At 43.7% G+C, this 18,616-nt stretch overlaps 2 protein-coding genes across 2 annotated transcripts; one reads left to right on the forward strand and one right to left on the reverse strand.

The window, feature by feature from the left end:
- Positions 1–468: 468 nt before the first annotated feature.
- Positions 469–1,089, reverse strand: LOC129709800 (TMF-regulated nuclear protein 1-like). The gene has a single exon (XM_055656396.1). It carries the CDS (start codon positions 1,012–1,014, stop codon positions 577–579), a length of 438 nt encoding a protein of 145 aa, XP_055512371.1. The 5' UTR covers positions 1,015–1,089; the 3' UTR covers positions 469–576.
- A 4,810-nt stretch (positions 1,090–5,899) lies between these two features.
- On the forward strand, positions 5,900–17,015 carry LOC129709797 (V-type proton ATPase subunit d 1-like). Its single transcript, XM_055656392.1, is given in 9 exon segments — positions 5,900–6,120; positions 9,002–9,173; positions 9,584–9,762; positions 11,954–12,033; positions 13,138–13,215; positions 14,838–15,014; positions 15,670–15,699; positions 15,702–15,752; positions 16,146–17,015. Coding segments are annotated over 9 exon segments (1,056 nt in total). The 5' UTR covers positions 5,900–5,993; the 3' UTR covers positions 16,308–17,015.
- The last annotated feature ends 1,601 nt before the right edge of the window (positions 17,016–18,616 follow it).

An 18,616-nucleotide genomic window follows, 5' to 3' on the forward strand; every position in this document is an offset into this window, starting at 1 on the left:
AGAGAGAATATTTGGAACCATTATCACAATGATGTTCTACAAATATAAAAATTTAACCTCCAAATTAGTGTAGATACAGCTGTTTTTAAACCAATCTGAAAATTGTACCTTGGCTTGAGGGTCAGGGATCCACACCATACCTGACTACGTCAGCTTAAGGTGATGGGGGAATTGACTCGTGACTGGCAAATTATTATTTTGGAAAAACAAGTGTTATGCAGGTGGTGAGTGATGCTACATTAGTTCCTACAGGGAAAAGTCTTAAAGCCGATGGATGAAAAGACGAGGGCAGCTGGGTTGTGAACATAGGTGTGCGGGTGCACCGCATTAATTTCCATCCCTACCCCTCCGTGAAAGGCTCAAACAAACACGCTTCAAATTTAATTTACAACACGGATCTACACCCTCTCAATCACCCTCAAAGCTTACACATCCCAGGTTTGATACAGACAACGCTCCCGCAAAGTCACTGCGTTAACTAGATTTTTCTTTATTTTGATTTACATTCTGCACGTCGATAAGATACGGGGACCCAAAGAACAACGCCACCGACCTGCGGCCACTCGGCCCCTCGCTTCATTTACTAGACCAAGGGACGCAGCCGCGGAGCCCGAAGGCGGCGGCGACCAGAAAGGGAGCCCGGTGCCCCCTGCATTTGAGGCGGGTTTTGATGCTCTGGCTGCGGGCGACGAGTCCGGCCTCTCCCTGCTGAGTCCTGATCCGGATGCGGTTAACCAGCTCCCCGTGTTCCACTGCCTCCAGCTCGGCTGTCACTAACATGTCGTGCAGCTGCTGCAAGCCCACCTCCAGCTCCCGGACCCGCAGCTGCCGCCGCTCCAACTCCAGCAGCCGCCGCCGGGCTTCGGCAAACTCCACGCTGTTGCTCGGAGTCAGGGCCCTCGACACCGGCTCACTAGCGGCGCTCCCCGCATCCTTCTCTGCCTTCACCACATCCCCGGCTGGACTGGTTCGTGCGGCGGCTTTAGCAGCAACCTTATCCCGCAGCTTCACCATCGCAGTGCCCGCTGCAAGTGCCGGCGTGTGCAGCTGGCGCAGCCTGCGCTAGGGGCGGAGCTGTCACAGGGAGGGCGGGGCCGATGGTGCGTCACAGTGGGCGGGGCCAGCTGGGTGACGCATGGTGGGCGGGGCTAAAGGATGCCTCCGAAGGGGCGCGGCCTGCGGGGAGACGCAGGGGCGGGGCCGATGGTGCGTCACAGTGGGCGGGGCCAGCTGGGTGACGCAGTGTGGGCGGGGCTAAAGGGTGCCTGCGAAGGGGCGCGGCCTGCGGGGAGACGCAGGGGCGGGGCTGATGTCCCATCATAGTGGGCATGATCAGATGGGTGACGCGAGGAGGGCGGGGCTAGCGGGATGGCGCAGGGGGCGGGGCTGTCACTAAGGGCGGCTGTCACTCACTGGTGTCGCCCAGGGCGGTGAAGATCGGATTGTAACCGCCCCTATTTTTCTGCTATGACGTGGTTCACACTAAAGATACTCTATGATCTTTGGTTCACACGTTCAAATAGAGGGAGTACAGTGAAGGTTCACCAGACTGATTCCCTGGGATGTCAGGACATTCATATGAAGAAAGACTGGATAGACTCGGCTTGTACTCGCTAGAATTTAGAAGATTGAGGGGGGGATCTTTTTTTTTAATTTTTATTAGAGGCATCTGCATATCATAGTTCAAACCAATACAGATTTTGTTTAACGGTTACATATAAGGGGGTTGCACCATAGGTCACTGGGTCATATGGCTCGACGCACAGAGCCGCTAAATCCAACTGGAAGACATCCGTCACTTCCGGTATATGTTATTAATGCTAGAAACACGTACTTTCTTACCTGTTAAAAACCGCCAAAATGTTGAATTTTTGCGCTGAAAAAAATTGTGGGAGTCTGGTGATTGTGTGAGAGACATGTACCCAACTTTAGAATTCCAAACGTGAAGCGAAATGAAGGTATAGAGAAGCGAGAACTGAAGGGACTACAGCAGCTAAAATAAACATTGAAAATATTGGGAATTATCGCGTTTGCTCACTGCATTTCATCGTTAGGCATTATTTGTGATTTTTCTTGATTCCTTTGGTATCTAAAAAGTCTCAGAAGTGATAAATCTGGCTGTAAATTTTTCTTCAGATGCGTTTTCATTTTGTATTTAAAAACCCACGGGAACCATGGGCAATTACAGCCAGATTTATCACCTGAAACTTTTTAGATGCCAAAGGAGTCAAGAAGAAACACAAATAATGCCTTAGTTGATGAAATGCAGTGAGCAAACGGCCAATGTTCGCCAAGCACTCTGGCTGTTGTTGTCCCTTCAGCTCTCACTTTTATCTACCATCATTTCTCCTCACACGCTTATCCCGATTTCCATAATTATTTACAGTGCAAAAATTGACCATTTCAGCGGGTTTTAACGGGCCCGCTACGTTGGAAACAATGGTAAGTGCCTACCTGCAGTTCATCGCGTGTAATCCATTTGAAGTAGCGTAGCAACAGTACGGGTCATGGGTCGTGACCTGACGGCCATGAAACCTCCCTATTAAATATCCAGGTTTCCAGGGACCCAGTTACCAAAGTAGCTGGGATCCTCTTTTATTGGTTACATATTAACATTGCCTCTAATTATTTATTTATATTTATAGATAGGAAAAATAAAGAAAGAAAGAAAGAAAGAAATAAGAAAAATAGGATAAACTATTCATAATACAACTTAGGAGATAGGTCCTTAGGTCAGACATAACTATTCATCTAGTCCTGGGTTCAGGCTTCAGTCCGGCCTCCGTGCCGGTCCAATCTACCCCTTCAAATAATCTATAAATGGAAAACATATTCCAATAAATAATTCTGGTTTGTCAATTAAGACAAATCTAATTTTTTCCAAATGTGAGGTCTCCGACATCTCCATAATTGAGGGGGGATCTTATAGAAACTTACAAAATTCTTAAGGGGTTGGACAGGCTAGATGCAGGAAGATTGTTCCTGATGTTGGGGAAGTCCAGAACAAGGGGTCACAGTTTGAGGATAAGGGGGAAGTCTTTTAGGACCGAGATGAGAAAACAATTTTTCACACAGTGGTGAATTTGTGGAATTCTCTGCCACAGAGGGTGGTTGAGGCCAGTTCATTGGCTATATTTAAGAGGGAGTTAGATCTGGCCCTTGTGGCTAAAGGGATCAGGGGGTATGGAGAGAAGGCAGGTACAGGATACTGAGTTGGATGATCAGCCATGATCATATTGAATGGTGGTGCAGGCTCGAAGGGCCGAATGGCCTACTCCTGCACCTATTTTCTATGTTTCTATGGTTCTAATTCCCTTGTACAACTTCATCATGGTGAATTTTGTTTCATGTTAGATGCAAACTTGGCATTTTGTCCCTCACACAATGAATAGTAGAGCCTACGAGAGTAGGGAAGATTCAAACAAGGGGACATGACTTGAGAATTAAGGGACAGAAGTTTAGGGGTAACATGAGGGGGAACCTCTTTACTCAGAGAGTGGTGGCTGTGTGGAATGAGCTTCCAGTGAAGGTGGTGGAGGCAGGTTTGTTTTTATCATTTAAAAATAAATTGGATAGTTATATGGACGGGAAAGGAATGGAGGGTTATGGTCTGAGCGCAGGTGTATGGGACTAGGGGAGAATACGTGTTCGGCACGAACTAGACGGGTCGAGATGGCCTGTTTCCATGCTGTAATTGTTATATGGTTATATATGGTTAAGGACCAATCCTTATGGTTCATGTTTAAGAAGGAACTGCAGATGCTGGAAAATGGAAGGTAGACAAAAATGCTAGAGAAACTCAGCGGGTGAGGCAGCATCTATAATGGAGCAAACGAAATAGGCAACGTTTCCTATTTCCTTCGCTCCATAGATGCTGCCTCACCCGCTGAGTTTCTCCAGCATTTTTGTCTACCTCATGGTTCATGATTGGTTTGGTTCACAGGCTCTGCAGCAGGAACAGATGTTTGAGCTCAGGGATGAAGGAGGCAGATGACAGGGCCTATGAGCTGCTGAGATGGAGACCAGAGATACCAGGAGTGGGCTGAACAATTTAGCTCATTGCTTTTGTAGAGCTGGTACAGAATATGCTATATCAAAATAGTTGTCAATATTTCAAAGAAGAGCATTGTAATGCCGGGGAAAACTACCATACTCTTTGAAAAATAGTCTGTAAAGTTGCTGATCCTATTGGAGGGAACTCTGTTTTTTCTGTTCAGGTCTGAAGAAGGGTTTCGGCCCAAAACGTTGCCTATTTCCTTCGCTCCATAGATGCTGCTGCACCCGCTGAGTTTCTCCAGCATTTTTTTGTGTACCTTCTGTTTTTTATCACATCAGGGGGATCTTCCCATGTAAAAAAATTACTGCTAAATGCCCTATGTTTCAACAGAAGCTGCCCTCACACTTGTTTGGCTGTAAAGTGTTGTGACACATTCTAAGCATTTATTTCACATGCACAAGTCTCTCTTTCCTTATCTCAGCCGCTGCCACCCACTCTTCAATACTACTCCTTTTCCAATACATGCACGGAATTAGCGGAAGATATCCTTTTGGTGAACAAAGCAGGAGAACAGATTACTTTCTATACACTGAGAGATTGTTTGATGTCAATTTTCAATGGGACTTGGGTGTGCTTGTTCAAAAGTCACGACAAGCTAATATGCATGTGCAGTAAGCAGATAGGAAGGCAAGTAGTATGTTGTCCTTCACTAGGAAAAGATCTGAGTAATAGATCTCTAGATGTTCACTTATAATTTCATAAGTCCTTAGTGAAACTGTACCTGCAGTATTGCGTACACATTGGTCTTTCTACCTAAAAAATGGATACGCATGCCAAAGATGGAATGCCACAAAGATTAACTATTTTTGTTCAGGGATGGGTGGTTTGCTAGCGGAGGAGATTCTGAGTAGACTAGACTTCTGTACAGATTAGAAGTATAAGAGGAGAGTACAACATTCTTACAGGATCCAATAAATTGGATTTTTGTTGGTTGTTTTCCCTGGCTGAGGAATCTAGAACCAAGCACCATGGTCTCAGAATAAGGGGGAGATGTTTGGGACTGAAAGAGTAAACATTTATTTGGATTTCGCCACCCTGGAGGATTGATACATTTCGAGATATTAAAGGATTCAGGGGATTTGTGATGTGGGAATAATGCAGGGAAACGAGATCAGTTGCAATCATGGTGGAGCATGTTCAACGTGCTCGTGGGATCCTCCTGTTCCTGTTTCTTACGAAGCCAAGATGAGCCGAACAGTGTCGCCATCTCAGGTGGAATCCAGTCTGGGTTTGCTTTTAGATCAGTGTGAACTAAACAGAACCAAATGAAGACAGGACTTAATCGGCAAACAACTGCACTCGGGACGGCAATCTGCTCAACTGTCCATCAAAAAATGTGCATTAAATGAATTACTGAAGGTCAGGACAGTATTTGCCACTGAATGTGAGAAACAGGAACAAACTAGGCGTGTCTGTGTGCATGTATGTGTGTGTGTGTGTGTGTGTGTGTGTGTGTGTGTGTATTTATGTGTGTGTGTGTGTGTGCATGTGTGTGTGTGTGTGTGTGTGTGTGTGTGTGTGTGTGTGTGTGTGTGTGTGTGTGTGTGTTTGTGTGTGTGTGTGTGTGTGTATGAAAGGAAGATAATGTTTGAATGTTTCACTGAAGGGGAGGAATATACATGGAATTAAGCCCAACAGTGCTGCTGCTTACTCTTTGGGGATTACTGTTTCATGTGCAACACGATTCTCTTGTTTGCAAAGAGTGTGTTTTGTAACAACATATGAAGGAAGCAAAAGGACAGGGTCCCCAGCAGGTTCAGGGCAGGAATGAGCAATGCCCAACAAAAGATTGGGACAGGTTGTGTACAACACAAACAGACAGAATCATCCACTCACCAAGGATATCACCAAGGGCTTTATTAGCACTGACCTTCAGTTTGAGCAGAACCAAGATACAGGAGAGAGGCGCAGCACAGTGACGACTGCAATTTGAACAATGAGCTTCGCAGAGTTTTATTTTAATGTGGACAATGGTTACCTGGAGGGTTTGGTCAGGGGGTTTAAAGGTGGCATCCTGAAGCAAGCAGATTTCCTCAACCTGGTGCAATGTCAGACTTTGGAGGGTGAGTTCCAGCTCTTTTTTCCAGTTCTCTGCCTTTGAATGTTGTTGGGAGTGTTCAATAGATGCCACAAAATTACTCCCTACACATAATTAATCACCTGCGGCTTAACTACTGAATATTGGCATGAGTGAGAGGAAATGTAGCTGGGGCAGAATGAGAGGTGGACAGTGACAGTGGAAGGGAGTGAAAATACTGGGATAGGTGGGAAAGCAAGTAGTTAAAACATGGGACATGCAAAGAGTTATAGATAAGCTGTGTAACTGGGCAAAGCCTTGGCAGATGCAGTATAACAATGGGAAATACCGTATGGGGATATTCACTTTAGTAGGAAGAACACAAAAGAACAAAAGAACTACAAATTGAGAGAGATTATAGAATTGTACTGTAAAAAAAGGATCTAGGAATTCTTGAACATACGAACAATTAGTGTATAGAAACTCCTGGAAATTGAATGAAAACGGAAGATTGGAAGAAAGGGGAATGAGTAGTGAAGTCTCACTAAATTGATACAGAGCATTGGGGATGCCATACCTGTATACAGTATTGGTGGTCTATTTTCAAGAGGTATATATTTCCTTGGTGACAGTTATGTGTTCACTTGGTTTACTCCTGGGATGAATCGGTTGTATTCTGTTGAAATGTTGTACAGATTGAAAGTTTACTCAGTGAAGTTTAAAAGAATGACAGGTTTTCTTACTAAAACTTAGATTCTGAAGGAACTTAACAATGTTAATAGGGGATCTAATGTAAGAATCACGATTCGCCATTTAAAATGGAAGAGAAACGTATCCCCTCAAGGTCGTGTGTCTTTGGAATTCTTTACCTCAAAGAACCATAGTGTCTGACTCATTAATTACATCCAAGAAAGAGATTTTTGGTTTTAAGGGCAGTCAAGTGTCAATGGTGAGATGGGGATCTTATAGAAACTTACAAAATCCTTAAGGGGTTGGACAGGCTAGATGCAGGAAGATTATTCCAGATGTTGGGGAAGTCCAGAACTAGGGGGTCACAGTTTAAGGATAAGAGGGAAGTCTTTTAGGACCGAGAGGAGAAAATCATATTTTACACACAGAGTGGTGAATCTGTGGAATTCTCTGCCACAGAGGGTAGTTGAGGCCAGTTCATTGGCTATATTTAAGAGGGAGTTAGATGTGGCCCTTGTGGCTAAGGGGGATCAGGGGGTATGGAGAGAAGGCAGGGATGGGATACTGAGTTGGATGATCAGCCATGATCATATTGAATGGCGGTGCAGGTTCGAAGGGCCGAATGGCCTACTCCTGCACCTATTTTCTATGTTTCTATGTGAGCAGCCAAAGTGGAGCAGAGGCTAAGATCAGATCAGGTATGATCAGATAGAATGGTGGGACAGACTTACGGAGACAATGTGTGTAAGAAATAAGCTTTTGCAATTGGGGTCTGAAAGAAAGGTCTCGACCTGATACACCACCCATTCCTTCTCTCCAGAGATGCTGCATGTCCCGCTGAGTTACTCCAGCATTTTGTGTCTAGTCTTGAGGAGACGTGTTGCTTATTTCCGGTGCTCTTCAAATTCTCATTGTCTAAATAATTTCTTGTACTACACAAGGCAATAACCATCTCCAACAAATGAGTCCAAAACCCTCCCCTGGCAATGGCATTAACAAAGACAAACCCAGACCACCAACATTCTGACAATCACTGGACTAGCTAATGGCTGATGAACAGGCAACAGACTGGTCATCGTGGGGCTCATTTCCTGATTCCCCCAAATTTCCCCCTAAATCAGAAGCATGTTGGATGAAATTTCGACTGCAAAGGATGACCCCACCCGAGATGAAGCAGTCAACTTAACTGGCACCCAAGCCATGTTCCACAGCCACTCTTTAAAATCTCTGGGACATAGATCACCGATCCTTGGGATTGTTCAACTTTCATCAACTACTCTAGTACATGGGCTTCCTAGGTAATGAATGATCTGATGCGGAAATCCAACTTTACACAAATTCCATACACTTCAGGCTAGTAGTAATCATAAAATATTTCACGGTATTTATCAATGACTGGATATGTTCTTTTAATTGAATTACTGTTAGGGTGATCATTCAATGAAGTGAAAGAATGATAGCAGGTGTATGTAGAATGACATACAGGTCACTATTGGAAACAGGCATTTCTGATTAATGGGGAAATCAGATTATGAACAATATTCAGGTACTGAATCCAAATGGTATCCAGGTTGGTTGGAATTGACTTGTGGGTAAAGGGCATGTTTTCACTCTGCATCTCCAAACGAATATCAATACTAATTAAGCCTGCAGTTCCTCATTCTCTCCTTTGTTCTCTGGTATTTCTGACAGATTTTGGGGTCTTTTAGGGAGATGAACACATAACTTCTTTCATTTTGCTGCCATTTTCTTATTTTCCTCTAAGAAATGTCCCCTCACCTGAAATGGACCCACCTTTGCCTTCATTGGTCTTTTCCTTTTACAAGTTCCTGACAAATATCAAAGATCAAGGGAATTGTAGCCATACCACAAAATATTAATATCAGGTCATTATCACATATTTATTAGACCGTGTGTTTCCCACAACATAACATTAGTCACATTATAATAGGTACAGGTATAGTTCATTGGATGGAAAGTGTTTTGAAATAACTCAAGGTCAGGTAAACCACTTTCGAAATGCTGGTCTTTATTTTTACTAATTGGTTCATTAGAGAGAGAGAAGAGAAGGTTGTTTATTCCTAGGAGTCCATGACATCCTGGTGTTATTTCCACCAAGGATTAACATTTTGACTTTTAATTAAATTCCATCTAAAGTATTGCATGTATTGAGCAAGGTTTGTTGTGTTCCTTGAGGTCCTTGTTTAACTGGAGGCAATCTTGCTGTTTTTCTGCAGACTTGAAGTTCCATCTCCAGAGCACGGACTATGGAAGTTTCCTGTCCAATGAATCTGGCCCTCTCACTGTATCAGTGATCGATGATAAATTGAAACAGAAACTGCTGCTGGAATTTGTCTACCTGAGGAACCATGCGCTGCAGCCACTCACCACCTTCCTGGATTACATCACGTTAGTAACAAGGACTTTGTACTGATTTATTCCAACACTGAGTTAGGAAAGTGACTGCAAACGTGTGTCTGAAAAAATCGCATCTTGTTCATGCAAAAACATATTCATTAGCAAGCAAATAATAAGAGAATAACTGTAAGTGATTGGCATTGAAGTATGATTGGTTAGCACGCAACAAAAGCTTGTCACTGTATCTCGGTACACATGACAATAAACTAAATGCAAATTCAGTCAATAGCTGGGTTATATTGGGTTGTACTGGACTGCACTGTCTTTGTTTTGGGCTATATTGGGTATTAACTTACAATGTTAACCTCCCAAAATCCTTGATTCAGAGCTCAACTATTTTTAAATATTATCCTTACTAATTGCTACAGAGGTCAATGTTACACATGGCCATTGTTTTAAAGGTACAGCTACATGATTGACAATGTTATCCTGCTGATTACGGGCACACTGCGCCAACGTCCCATCTCTGAACTCCTCCCTAAATGCCATCCCCTGGGCAGCTTTGAACAGATGGAAGCCGTCCATATTGCCCAGACTCCGGCCGAGCTCTACAATGCTATCCTGGTTGACACACCACTAGGTAAGAGAAGGCTCTGTGTCTGTGAAATAGGCTGCAGGAGTTCAGCCATGTCTCCAATCTTCAACTGACATTTTGTTTTAAATGCAGATGCTGAAAATCCCAAATAATCTAAAATAAAAACAGAAATTGCAGGAAATACTCAGCAGGTCAGGCAGCAAAGGAGACAGTGTAGAGGGCAAGAATGCTGACAATTCAGGTCAGTGACCCTTCATCAGATTTGTTTGGAGGGCATAAGAATTTAAATGGGAAGCAACAATTGACACCATTTGCGGTTAGGAGTAGATCATTAATTTGTCCATACAAAGCCAATATCTATGAGAATTGAAGAAAGACACAAAGTGCTGGAGTAACTCAGCGGGTCAGGCAGGCGATGTTTCAGGTTGGGACCCTTCTACAGACTGGGCCATGAAACCTTCCTGATGGAGGATGGAGGTGTAAAGAGGCAAAGGGGGCCTGGAAACCATGGCAGATCCCCAAAGTCCCCAATTCCCTGAGCTTTCATACATTTATCTCTCCTCCACTTTAAATACTCCCAATGATCTAGCCTTCGCAACACTCTTGGGTAGAAAATTCCAGAGATTCACCACTCTGCAAAAATAAATTCCAGTGTACCTCAGCATTAAATGACCATTAAATAATGCATTTCGTTGTCTCTGTACTGTACATTAAATGACCAGCTGAGCCCATTATTTTGAAATTATGAACCCCCCCCCCTCCTTTCCACCCCCCAGCATTTTGAGACTCTCAGTGTGAAAACATCTCAAATGTCTACTTTATCAAGGCCCCTTAGGATCTTGTGTTCCAATAAAGCCATCCTTGTTCTTCTAAGCGCAAAATAAAAAAACAGACCCAACCTGTTTAGCATCTCCTGATAAAGTGCTGGAGTAACTCGACGGGTCAGGCAGGTGATGTTTCAGTGAGAGAGGTAGACCCAGGACAGAGAGGTCGGATTGGGAATGGGAGGGGGAGTTGAAGTGCTGAGCCACCGGGAGTTCAGGTAGGTTATTGCAGACCGAGCGGAGGTGTTCGGCGAAACGATCGCCCAACTGCCGCTTAGTCTCCCCGATGTAAATCAGCTGACATCTAGAGCAGCGGATGCAGTAGATGAGGTTGGAGGAGATACAGGTGAACCTTTGTCGCACCTGGAACGACTGCTTGGGACCTTGAATGGAGTCGAGGGGGGAGGTGAAGGGACAGGTGTTGCTTTAGACCCAGGACAAGGTGATGTTTCAGGTTGGGACCCTCTCAGCCCAGCAATTATTCAGTTGAATCTTTTTTGGATTGCCTTCTACGCTACTATATCACTGCTTTGATAAGGGAACCAAAACTGCGCACAGATTTCCAGATATGACCTAATCGACACCTGCAATATTGTAACAAAATGTCTACACTCCAAACCCTTTGCAGTAAAGGCTAAACTGCCACCTGCTTCTTGCTGCTTTGTGTGATGTCTCTCTGTACTCTCTCATTTGCACTCTCCCATTTCATTGTACGGCGTTTTACTAATTTAAAAGCAATAATGGGAATCAAATATAAATTATATTTGTCAAATCATCCTTAGTCATCAGGAGTTATGGAAAGGGGTACATAATTAAAAAGTTGTGTTTCCACTATTAATTCATGCTAATATATTGAATAAATGAAATAGTGAAAGCACGCATTTTCCTTTTGCTGTTCATGTCTTCATGTTTTCTGTTAGTCTTATTCACACTCTTAAAAATATTCTGTACTCCGTGAAAACACTTCTTATTTGTCATTTGCTAAGAGTAGCTACATTCTCACAGCCTTCAATTCAAATGTCTTAACACTTTTCTGCCTAAGCTTATTCACTCGTTGTTCCTTCCAACCGTTTCCTATTTTGCAGCCACAAGTTTGGAACTTATCAGGAGGCTGAGAGTCTCAGTGGGTCTAGGTCCACACATAAGGCACAGAACCCCCTCACAGTTTGACTGGTCAGTACAAGAAGCCGTCTCTGTACAGCTGATCAATGCAATGGACGACTTGTTTTTCCATGTGACTGCTCTGTGTGGGTAATGTCCAGTGTAACTAGTCAGTGCAGGGGGTCGGGACCCTTCTTGTGGCCCCCAGCTTATTCTAGCTCTGTCACAGAATACACTTGTCATTAAACCATTTTTCTAGTGGTGTTGGTATGATTACACTGAACATTAATTTTCTGATTTTCATTCCTCAGCTTCCTTCTTCCAAGACTGCATCTCAGAGAATGACCTGGATGAAGTCAATATTGAAATATTACGAAACAAACTTTACAAGGTAACAGCTGCAGAGTGAGGGGTAGATTAGTTCATAAATTCATAAGTTATAGGAGCAGCATTAGACCATTCGGCCCATCAAGTTTACTCCTCCATTCAATCATGGCTAATCTATCTTTCCCTCACAACCCAATTCTCATGCTTTCTCTCCATAATCCCTGACATCCGTACTAATCAAGATACATTCCAGCATGTAATTCTTCCAGGTGTATGTTATTGCATTTAAACCGCCCTTGAATCCTAGAATAGAATACAGTCCATCATTCACACTGTGGGTCAGGCAGCATCTGTGGAGTGAAATGGACAAAGAATGGTTCGGGTTGGGACTCTTCTTCAGTCTCTTGTGTCTCTTCTAAAGAAGACGTCGGGTATGCTTGCCTTCATTGGTTGAGTATAAGATACAGGAGGTTACGATGCAGCTTTATAAAACTATAGTTAGGCTGCATTTAGAGTATCGTGTGCAGTTCTGTTCACCTACTCACAGGAAGAATGTGGAGGGTTTGCAGAGGGGGCAGAAGAGGTTTAATAAAATGCTGCCCGGATTGGAGGGTATTACCTATGAGGGGAGGTTGGACAAACCTGGATTGTTAGCTTTGGAACATGAGGGATTGAGGGGAGACCTAATAGGAAGTATGTAAAATTACAAGAGGCATAAATAGGGTAGACAGTCAGAAACTTGTTCCAGGGTGGAAATGTCAAAGACAGAGGGCATAACTTTAAGGTCAGAGGAGAGAAAGTTTAAAGGAGATGTGCAGGGCAAGTTTTTTTTACACTGAGTGAGGTAGGTGCCTGAAATGTGCTGTTGGGGTGATGTTGGTGGAAACGAATATGACAGTGATGTTTAACAAGCATTTGGATATGCTGGGAATAAAGGGATATGGACCACGTGCAGGCTGAGTGGATTAACCTAGCATCATGTTCGGCACCGGCGGGGGACCGAAGGGCCTGTTCCTGTGCTGTACTGCTCTATGTTCGATGTTCCATTCACTCTCAGTGTTATTCCATGTAAAACCACGTGAATCCCAAGTTGAATTACATTTTATCTGACATTGCTAAGACCTCATCTATGATTTCCTGCTCACGAGCTGATACTTTGCTGTTTCAGGCTTATCTCGAATCGTTTTACAGCTTCTGTAAAGAGCAAGGTGGGCAGACGGAACAGGTGATGTGCCCCATACTGGAGGTAGGAACAGCAACAACTTCCACTGAGTGGGTTTATCTGTAAAGTACAGCCTCGTGGGCCTGAATCCATTCAGTTGGTTGTTAAGGCGTTGAAACAAGTAGGGGCTTGAGTTTGAATACATCACAGAAGTGTCTGCTATGGCCAGTGGACCTTTCTGTGGGGGTGGGGATGCTTTAAAGATTCTCCATGCCTGTCACATGACTCTAGAACAAGTATTGTCCAACTCTGAGTCTGTTTTGGGGGTTTCAGACAGGCTAAAACAATAGATTGGCAAAACATAATTGTGGAGATTGACAAATGTGGTAAAATATCATCTGGAATCTTATTCAAAGAACAACAGGCACAGGGAGCTAAGTAATTGCTTCTCTTTTGTTCATTTAAAAAACTATGCTCAGGTAAACTACATATTAAAATTATTCTCAATAAACGCACCATAAAAAACATGCTGTCAGGATGCATTACAACCTGGTTTGGCAAATGCTCTTCCCAAAACCGCGAGAAATTGCAATGAGTTGTGGATACGGTCTAGTCCATCACACAGACCAGTTTTCATACACCCCCCCCCCCCCCTTCGACTACACAACATGCCCCCAACATAATCAAGGACCACTTACACCCTTGTTATTCCATTTTCTCAACTCTTCTATTGGGCAAAAGTTACAAAAGCTTGAAGGTACATGCCATTGGATTCAGGAACAGCTTCTTCCCCGCTGTTATCAACTTACTGAACAAACCTCTCATAAACTAAGGGTGTTGTCCTCATCTCCCAACCTACTTCACTGTGACCTTGCGCTTTGTTATTTACCTGCACTTTATCTGCAGCTGCAACACTGTAATGCTGTAGCAATATATTCTGCATTCTGTTTTTTTCTTCCTGCACAACCCATTGTGCGTGTGTCTGGCTTGATTGTAATCAAGTGTAGTTTGATTTGACTGAAATTCAAGCAAATTTGTTCACTGAATATCGGTACGTAACAATAATAAACCAATTAAATGGAGAACAAATTGTGATGATACTATCCCACGTAGCGATTTACAACAAAAGGGAGGATTGTTGGATGGTGATGTTATTCCTATTCAGTAAAGGAGTGAAAGGTTCAGGGAACTAAAGACCAGTCGTTTAATAACAATGGTTCTAAAATCTTTACTGAAAGATGTGACAGAAAAACATACAAGGGCAGAAAATGCAACAAAGACTAAAAAAGGGATGTTCATGCTGCATCAATAATATTGAACTCTTTAAAGCAATCGAGCAGATATAAGTTATGTAAAATTGTGAATTTCCAAAAAGGCGTCAAAAATTACCTGACAATAGACTCAGTTCAGTGCAGGGAGAAGAAGAGAAAGCATTGACTATAAAATGGGGAATAAAGGATTCTCATGAAACAACCAGGTGCTGTTCCACGGTAATCAGTGCAGGACTCACTCTTGCTCTAAGCAACATAACAAATACAGAAGCAGAAATATTTCCCTCAATCTACTCTGCCATTCAGCACCAAATAGCATAAATTCAGGCCTAGAGCATTTGGGCCAAATGTCATATTTTGGCGTTGTGTTTTTTGTGACTAACCACAGTCACATTCTAGGGGTCAATCTTACTTCTCAGTAACTTCTCCCTCTAGTTTGAAGCTGACCGCCGTGCTTTCATCATCACCCTGAACTCCTTTGGCACGGAGCTGAGCAGAGAGGTCCGGTCGGCCCTGTACCCTTGCTGTGGGCGGCTGCATCCTGATGGTTTAGCTGTCTTGTCCAATGCTGAAGACTTTGAGCACGTGCGTGCCGTGGCTGAATATTACGCGGTATGTTGTCTTCCTGATACTTCAGCTCCTGATGACCGAGCATTGATTCGGGTGACTATGCGCAACAGTTATAATTCAGCCCATGGCCACTGGCGGGTGTCAGGGTGAAAGACAAAGACCTCGGCCCCAGTCAGGGACCCATAGCTTGCTGGTCTGTCCAAATGTTTGTGAGAGCGGTCTTTACTTTCAGTGGGAGCTGAGAGAGTCTCCGGGAGAGTGACCGGGAGGTTAGATGGATCTCAATGACTGGGGAGTGAGAGTATTGCTCTTTTTAACTTGGGTTAAAGCATAGGTGAAAGCATTGGCAAAGAGTTGCCCACTGTCTGCCTGTCCCTGACCATTATGGCCATTTGTTTTATGTTACAATAACCTGTCGGTCAGCAGCAGAATCTCATCACATAAGGATCAACCTGCAAAGACCCAGGGTTCTTCTAAAATGTTACCCCTCTTCAGCCAAGACCAGCAAAACCTCTTCCGGTAAGATCAGCGCAGTGTATCTTTCAGCTTCCTCCCAATCTGTGGTGTTCTCTCACCCTCTGGCCTCTTGCCCGTGTTGTTTGGCAGTCACTGTCAATGGGCAGGATTCCAGGCCTGATTGGATCTACTGATTAGCCCCAGATTGTATCTGCCTCTCACCCTCCTTCTGTATCCACAGGAATATAAATATTTGTTTGAAGGTGCGGGGAAAATAAAAATTCTGATGAGAAGACCCTCGAGGATAAGTTCCTTGAATATGAGGTAAAGGCTCTAATTGGGCTGCTCATCCCCTTGCGCACACGTTTTTCTTAAACTCCTTGAGCCAACCCTTCCCCTCCCTACAGTGTCCACTCTCATCCCCAAACTCCCGTTTACTGCTCGTGACAATAAACTAAACTCATGTGACCCTTCCTCACGATTCATGTCCATTTCCCTCCAGAGATGTTGCCTGACCTACTGAATTATTCCAGCGCTTCATATTGTATTAAAGATTCCAGCATCTGCTGCCCCTAATAATCCAGGTTAAGCACAGGGGCTATTGGCTGAGGAAACAGACCCCCATATAACTGACGCACTTACCCAGGGCAATGTGTACCTATTTACTGCACTCACACCTTTACCGAACTGTAACGCTTTCATGTTCTCACCCCTCAGGTGAAGCTCAACATGCTGGCGTTTGAAAGCCAGTTTCACTTTGGTGTGTTTCACGCGTACATGAAGCTGAAGGAACAGGAGTGTCGGAACATTGTGTGGATCGCAGAGTGTATTGCCCAGAGACATCGTGCTCGCATCGACAACTACATCCCCATATTCTAACTACATCGGAGCAGATCTGATGTTACCAACTCTGTAACATGTACCAAGCAACTGATGCTCAATTACAAGCCACAGTAACTTACACGAGTAACCTCCTTCCCAATAAACTTGAAGTCATCTACTCTTTGCTCTTCACCTGAGTTGCCCCCAGTAATCAACCTTTAGTCATTTGCTTGTCTTCATGGTCAATCCAGGGGGGAGTGGTTCCAGAGTGGAACTCAAATTTCACTTTATCTTAGATTAGATTGGATTGGATTCCTTTATTGTCATTCAGACCTTTCGGTCTGAACAAAATTCCGTTGCCTGCAGTCATACATATAACAAATAACAAAACACACAATAAACACAAATTAACATCCACCACAGTGAGTTCACCAGGCACCTCCTCACTGTGATGGAGGCAAAAGTCTTAAAGTCTCTGTCTCTTCCCTCCTTGTTCTCCCTCTGCGCTGAGGCAATCCAGGCTTCCGTTGTAGTGACAATAAACTGACCTTGAAACCTTGAAATAATGGGTGATGTGCGATCTTAATAACATGCTCAGTCACGATTCTGTCTGCTTTACTGAATTCTGCAACGTTGCTTGCTCACAGAATGATTTGTTGCTCAAGACTGCAATATTGGATTGGATGTACGCAGCCACGAGTGTCCAATCAAAAAGGAGAGTTAATCCTTGTGCACCAAACTATTAAAAATGAATTGATACCCTCAGTAAGATACTTTTTGAATTATGTGTAAAGTAACACACAACAGTGTCTGAGTCAAAATAACAGTGACACATAATAGTGTCAGTGTCTGGTCATGACTGGGATTGACGTGCTGCCCAGTTACACTATACATTGGGACTGTCATAGTGTCCCATCGGTGCTGTGTAATGGGATTTCTATGTTTCCCAATCAATGCCAAGGTAGGATAATTATTCTTCACAATGTGACAATGCATGAAAATGGATTAATCATCGCCAGGAGCGTAGGTCTGTTACACTGTGCCAATGCAGGTCAATGGATTCCTCACGTAAGCCAAGTGAAGGGCAATGGATTCATCACATTATGGCATTGCTGGAAGATGAGACCGCCATGCTTTGCAAATGCAGCTGTATACAATTATGATGTTGCACTTAATACACATTTTTTTTATTGGAGAGATACTACTATCAACTGGTAAAAGGCAAAATTAAATGATTCACACTCTCAACTAGAAAGACAAAGTATCAGCCCAATATCAAGACATGATATGATCAGTCGTAGACTTGTGGTATCCAGCTTTCTCTGAATATTCTGGGGTTTGATAAGGCGTTATATTTGGTTTGGGGATCCATTTCTCTCCAATTCCCTCAGTTCTCCTCTATCGTGACAGTGCCACATCAGTTAGTTGGTCTCGGCTTGACCCACTACAAATGTTGTTGTCACAATACAGGTTGACTATTGGCTGCAACACTGTCCTCTCCATTATTCACTTCAGCGTTTATGCCGCATCCTAGTTGTTGGTACTGAGCCAATTAGATACTGAGGTCCATAGGGTACATTCAAGGACATCAATTCCCACATGGATATAGATTTAACCACATTTATATCTCCTTATCGTAACCTCGGCATCTAATTTCTTGCTGCAGCCAGCTTTACACCCCACTGTTGAGGTGTAGAATGTCTTAGAATGAATCTAATCTTTCTTATCTCAGGACACCAATAGATCAGTCTTATTTGTTCAAATGGATTAATTTCAGACTTTGGGACTCAGTAGAGTTTGCTAACTTCTCAATTTATCTATGTCACTTAGTGAAGTTGGGAGAATGACACATTGTGGTTTTGTCTCATACCTCATGCTGGTTGGGTTCCAGCCTGTAATCAATCAGTCCTAGAGATTCACTACATCACAGTGGCGTAGCTGGTAGAGCTGCCGTCTCATAGTGCCAGAGACCCGGCTCAATCTTGACCTTGGATGCTCTCTGCGTGGAGTTTGCAGGTTATCCCTGTCGCCCTGTGGATTTCCTCTGGGTTCTCTGGTTTCCTCCCACGTCCCAAAGACGTGCAGGCTTGAAAGTTAATTGGCCTCTGTAAATTGTGTGTTGGGAGTGGATGTAGAAATCTAGAAACAAAGAACTGCAGCTGATGGTTAATATAAAAATATACATAGTAACTGTGGAGTAACTCAGCAGGTCAGGAGTAACTCAGCAGGTCAGGAGTAACTCCGCAGGTCAGGAGTAACTCCGCAGGTCGGGCAGCATCAAAGATGAATGGAAGAGAAAGTATGATACATAGAACTAGTGTGAACAGGTGATCGATGGTTGGCAAGAACCCGGTGGGCAAAAGGCA

Source organism: Leucoraja erinacea, chromosome 26 (genome assembly GCF_028641065.1).
Source record: "Leucoraja erinacea ecotype New England chromosome 26, Leri_hhj_1, whole genome shotgun sequence".
Lineage (NCBI taxonomy): Eukaryota > Metazoa > Chordata > Chondrichthyes > Rajiformes > Rajidae > Leucoraja > Leucoraja erinaceus.

Coding starts and splice junctions, on each gene's coding strand:
- LOC129709800 (XM_055656396.1), bottom strand. CDS start 1,014: ATGGTGAAGCTGCGGGATAAGGTTGCTGCTAAAGCCGCCGCACGAACC.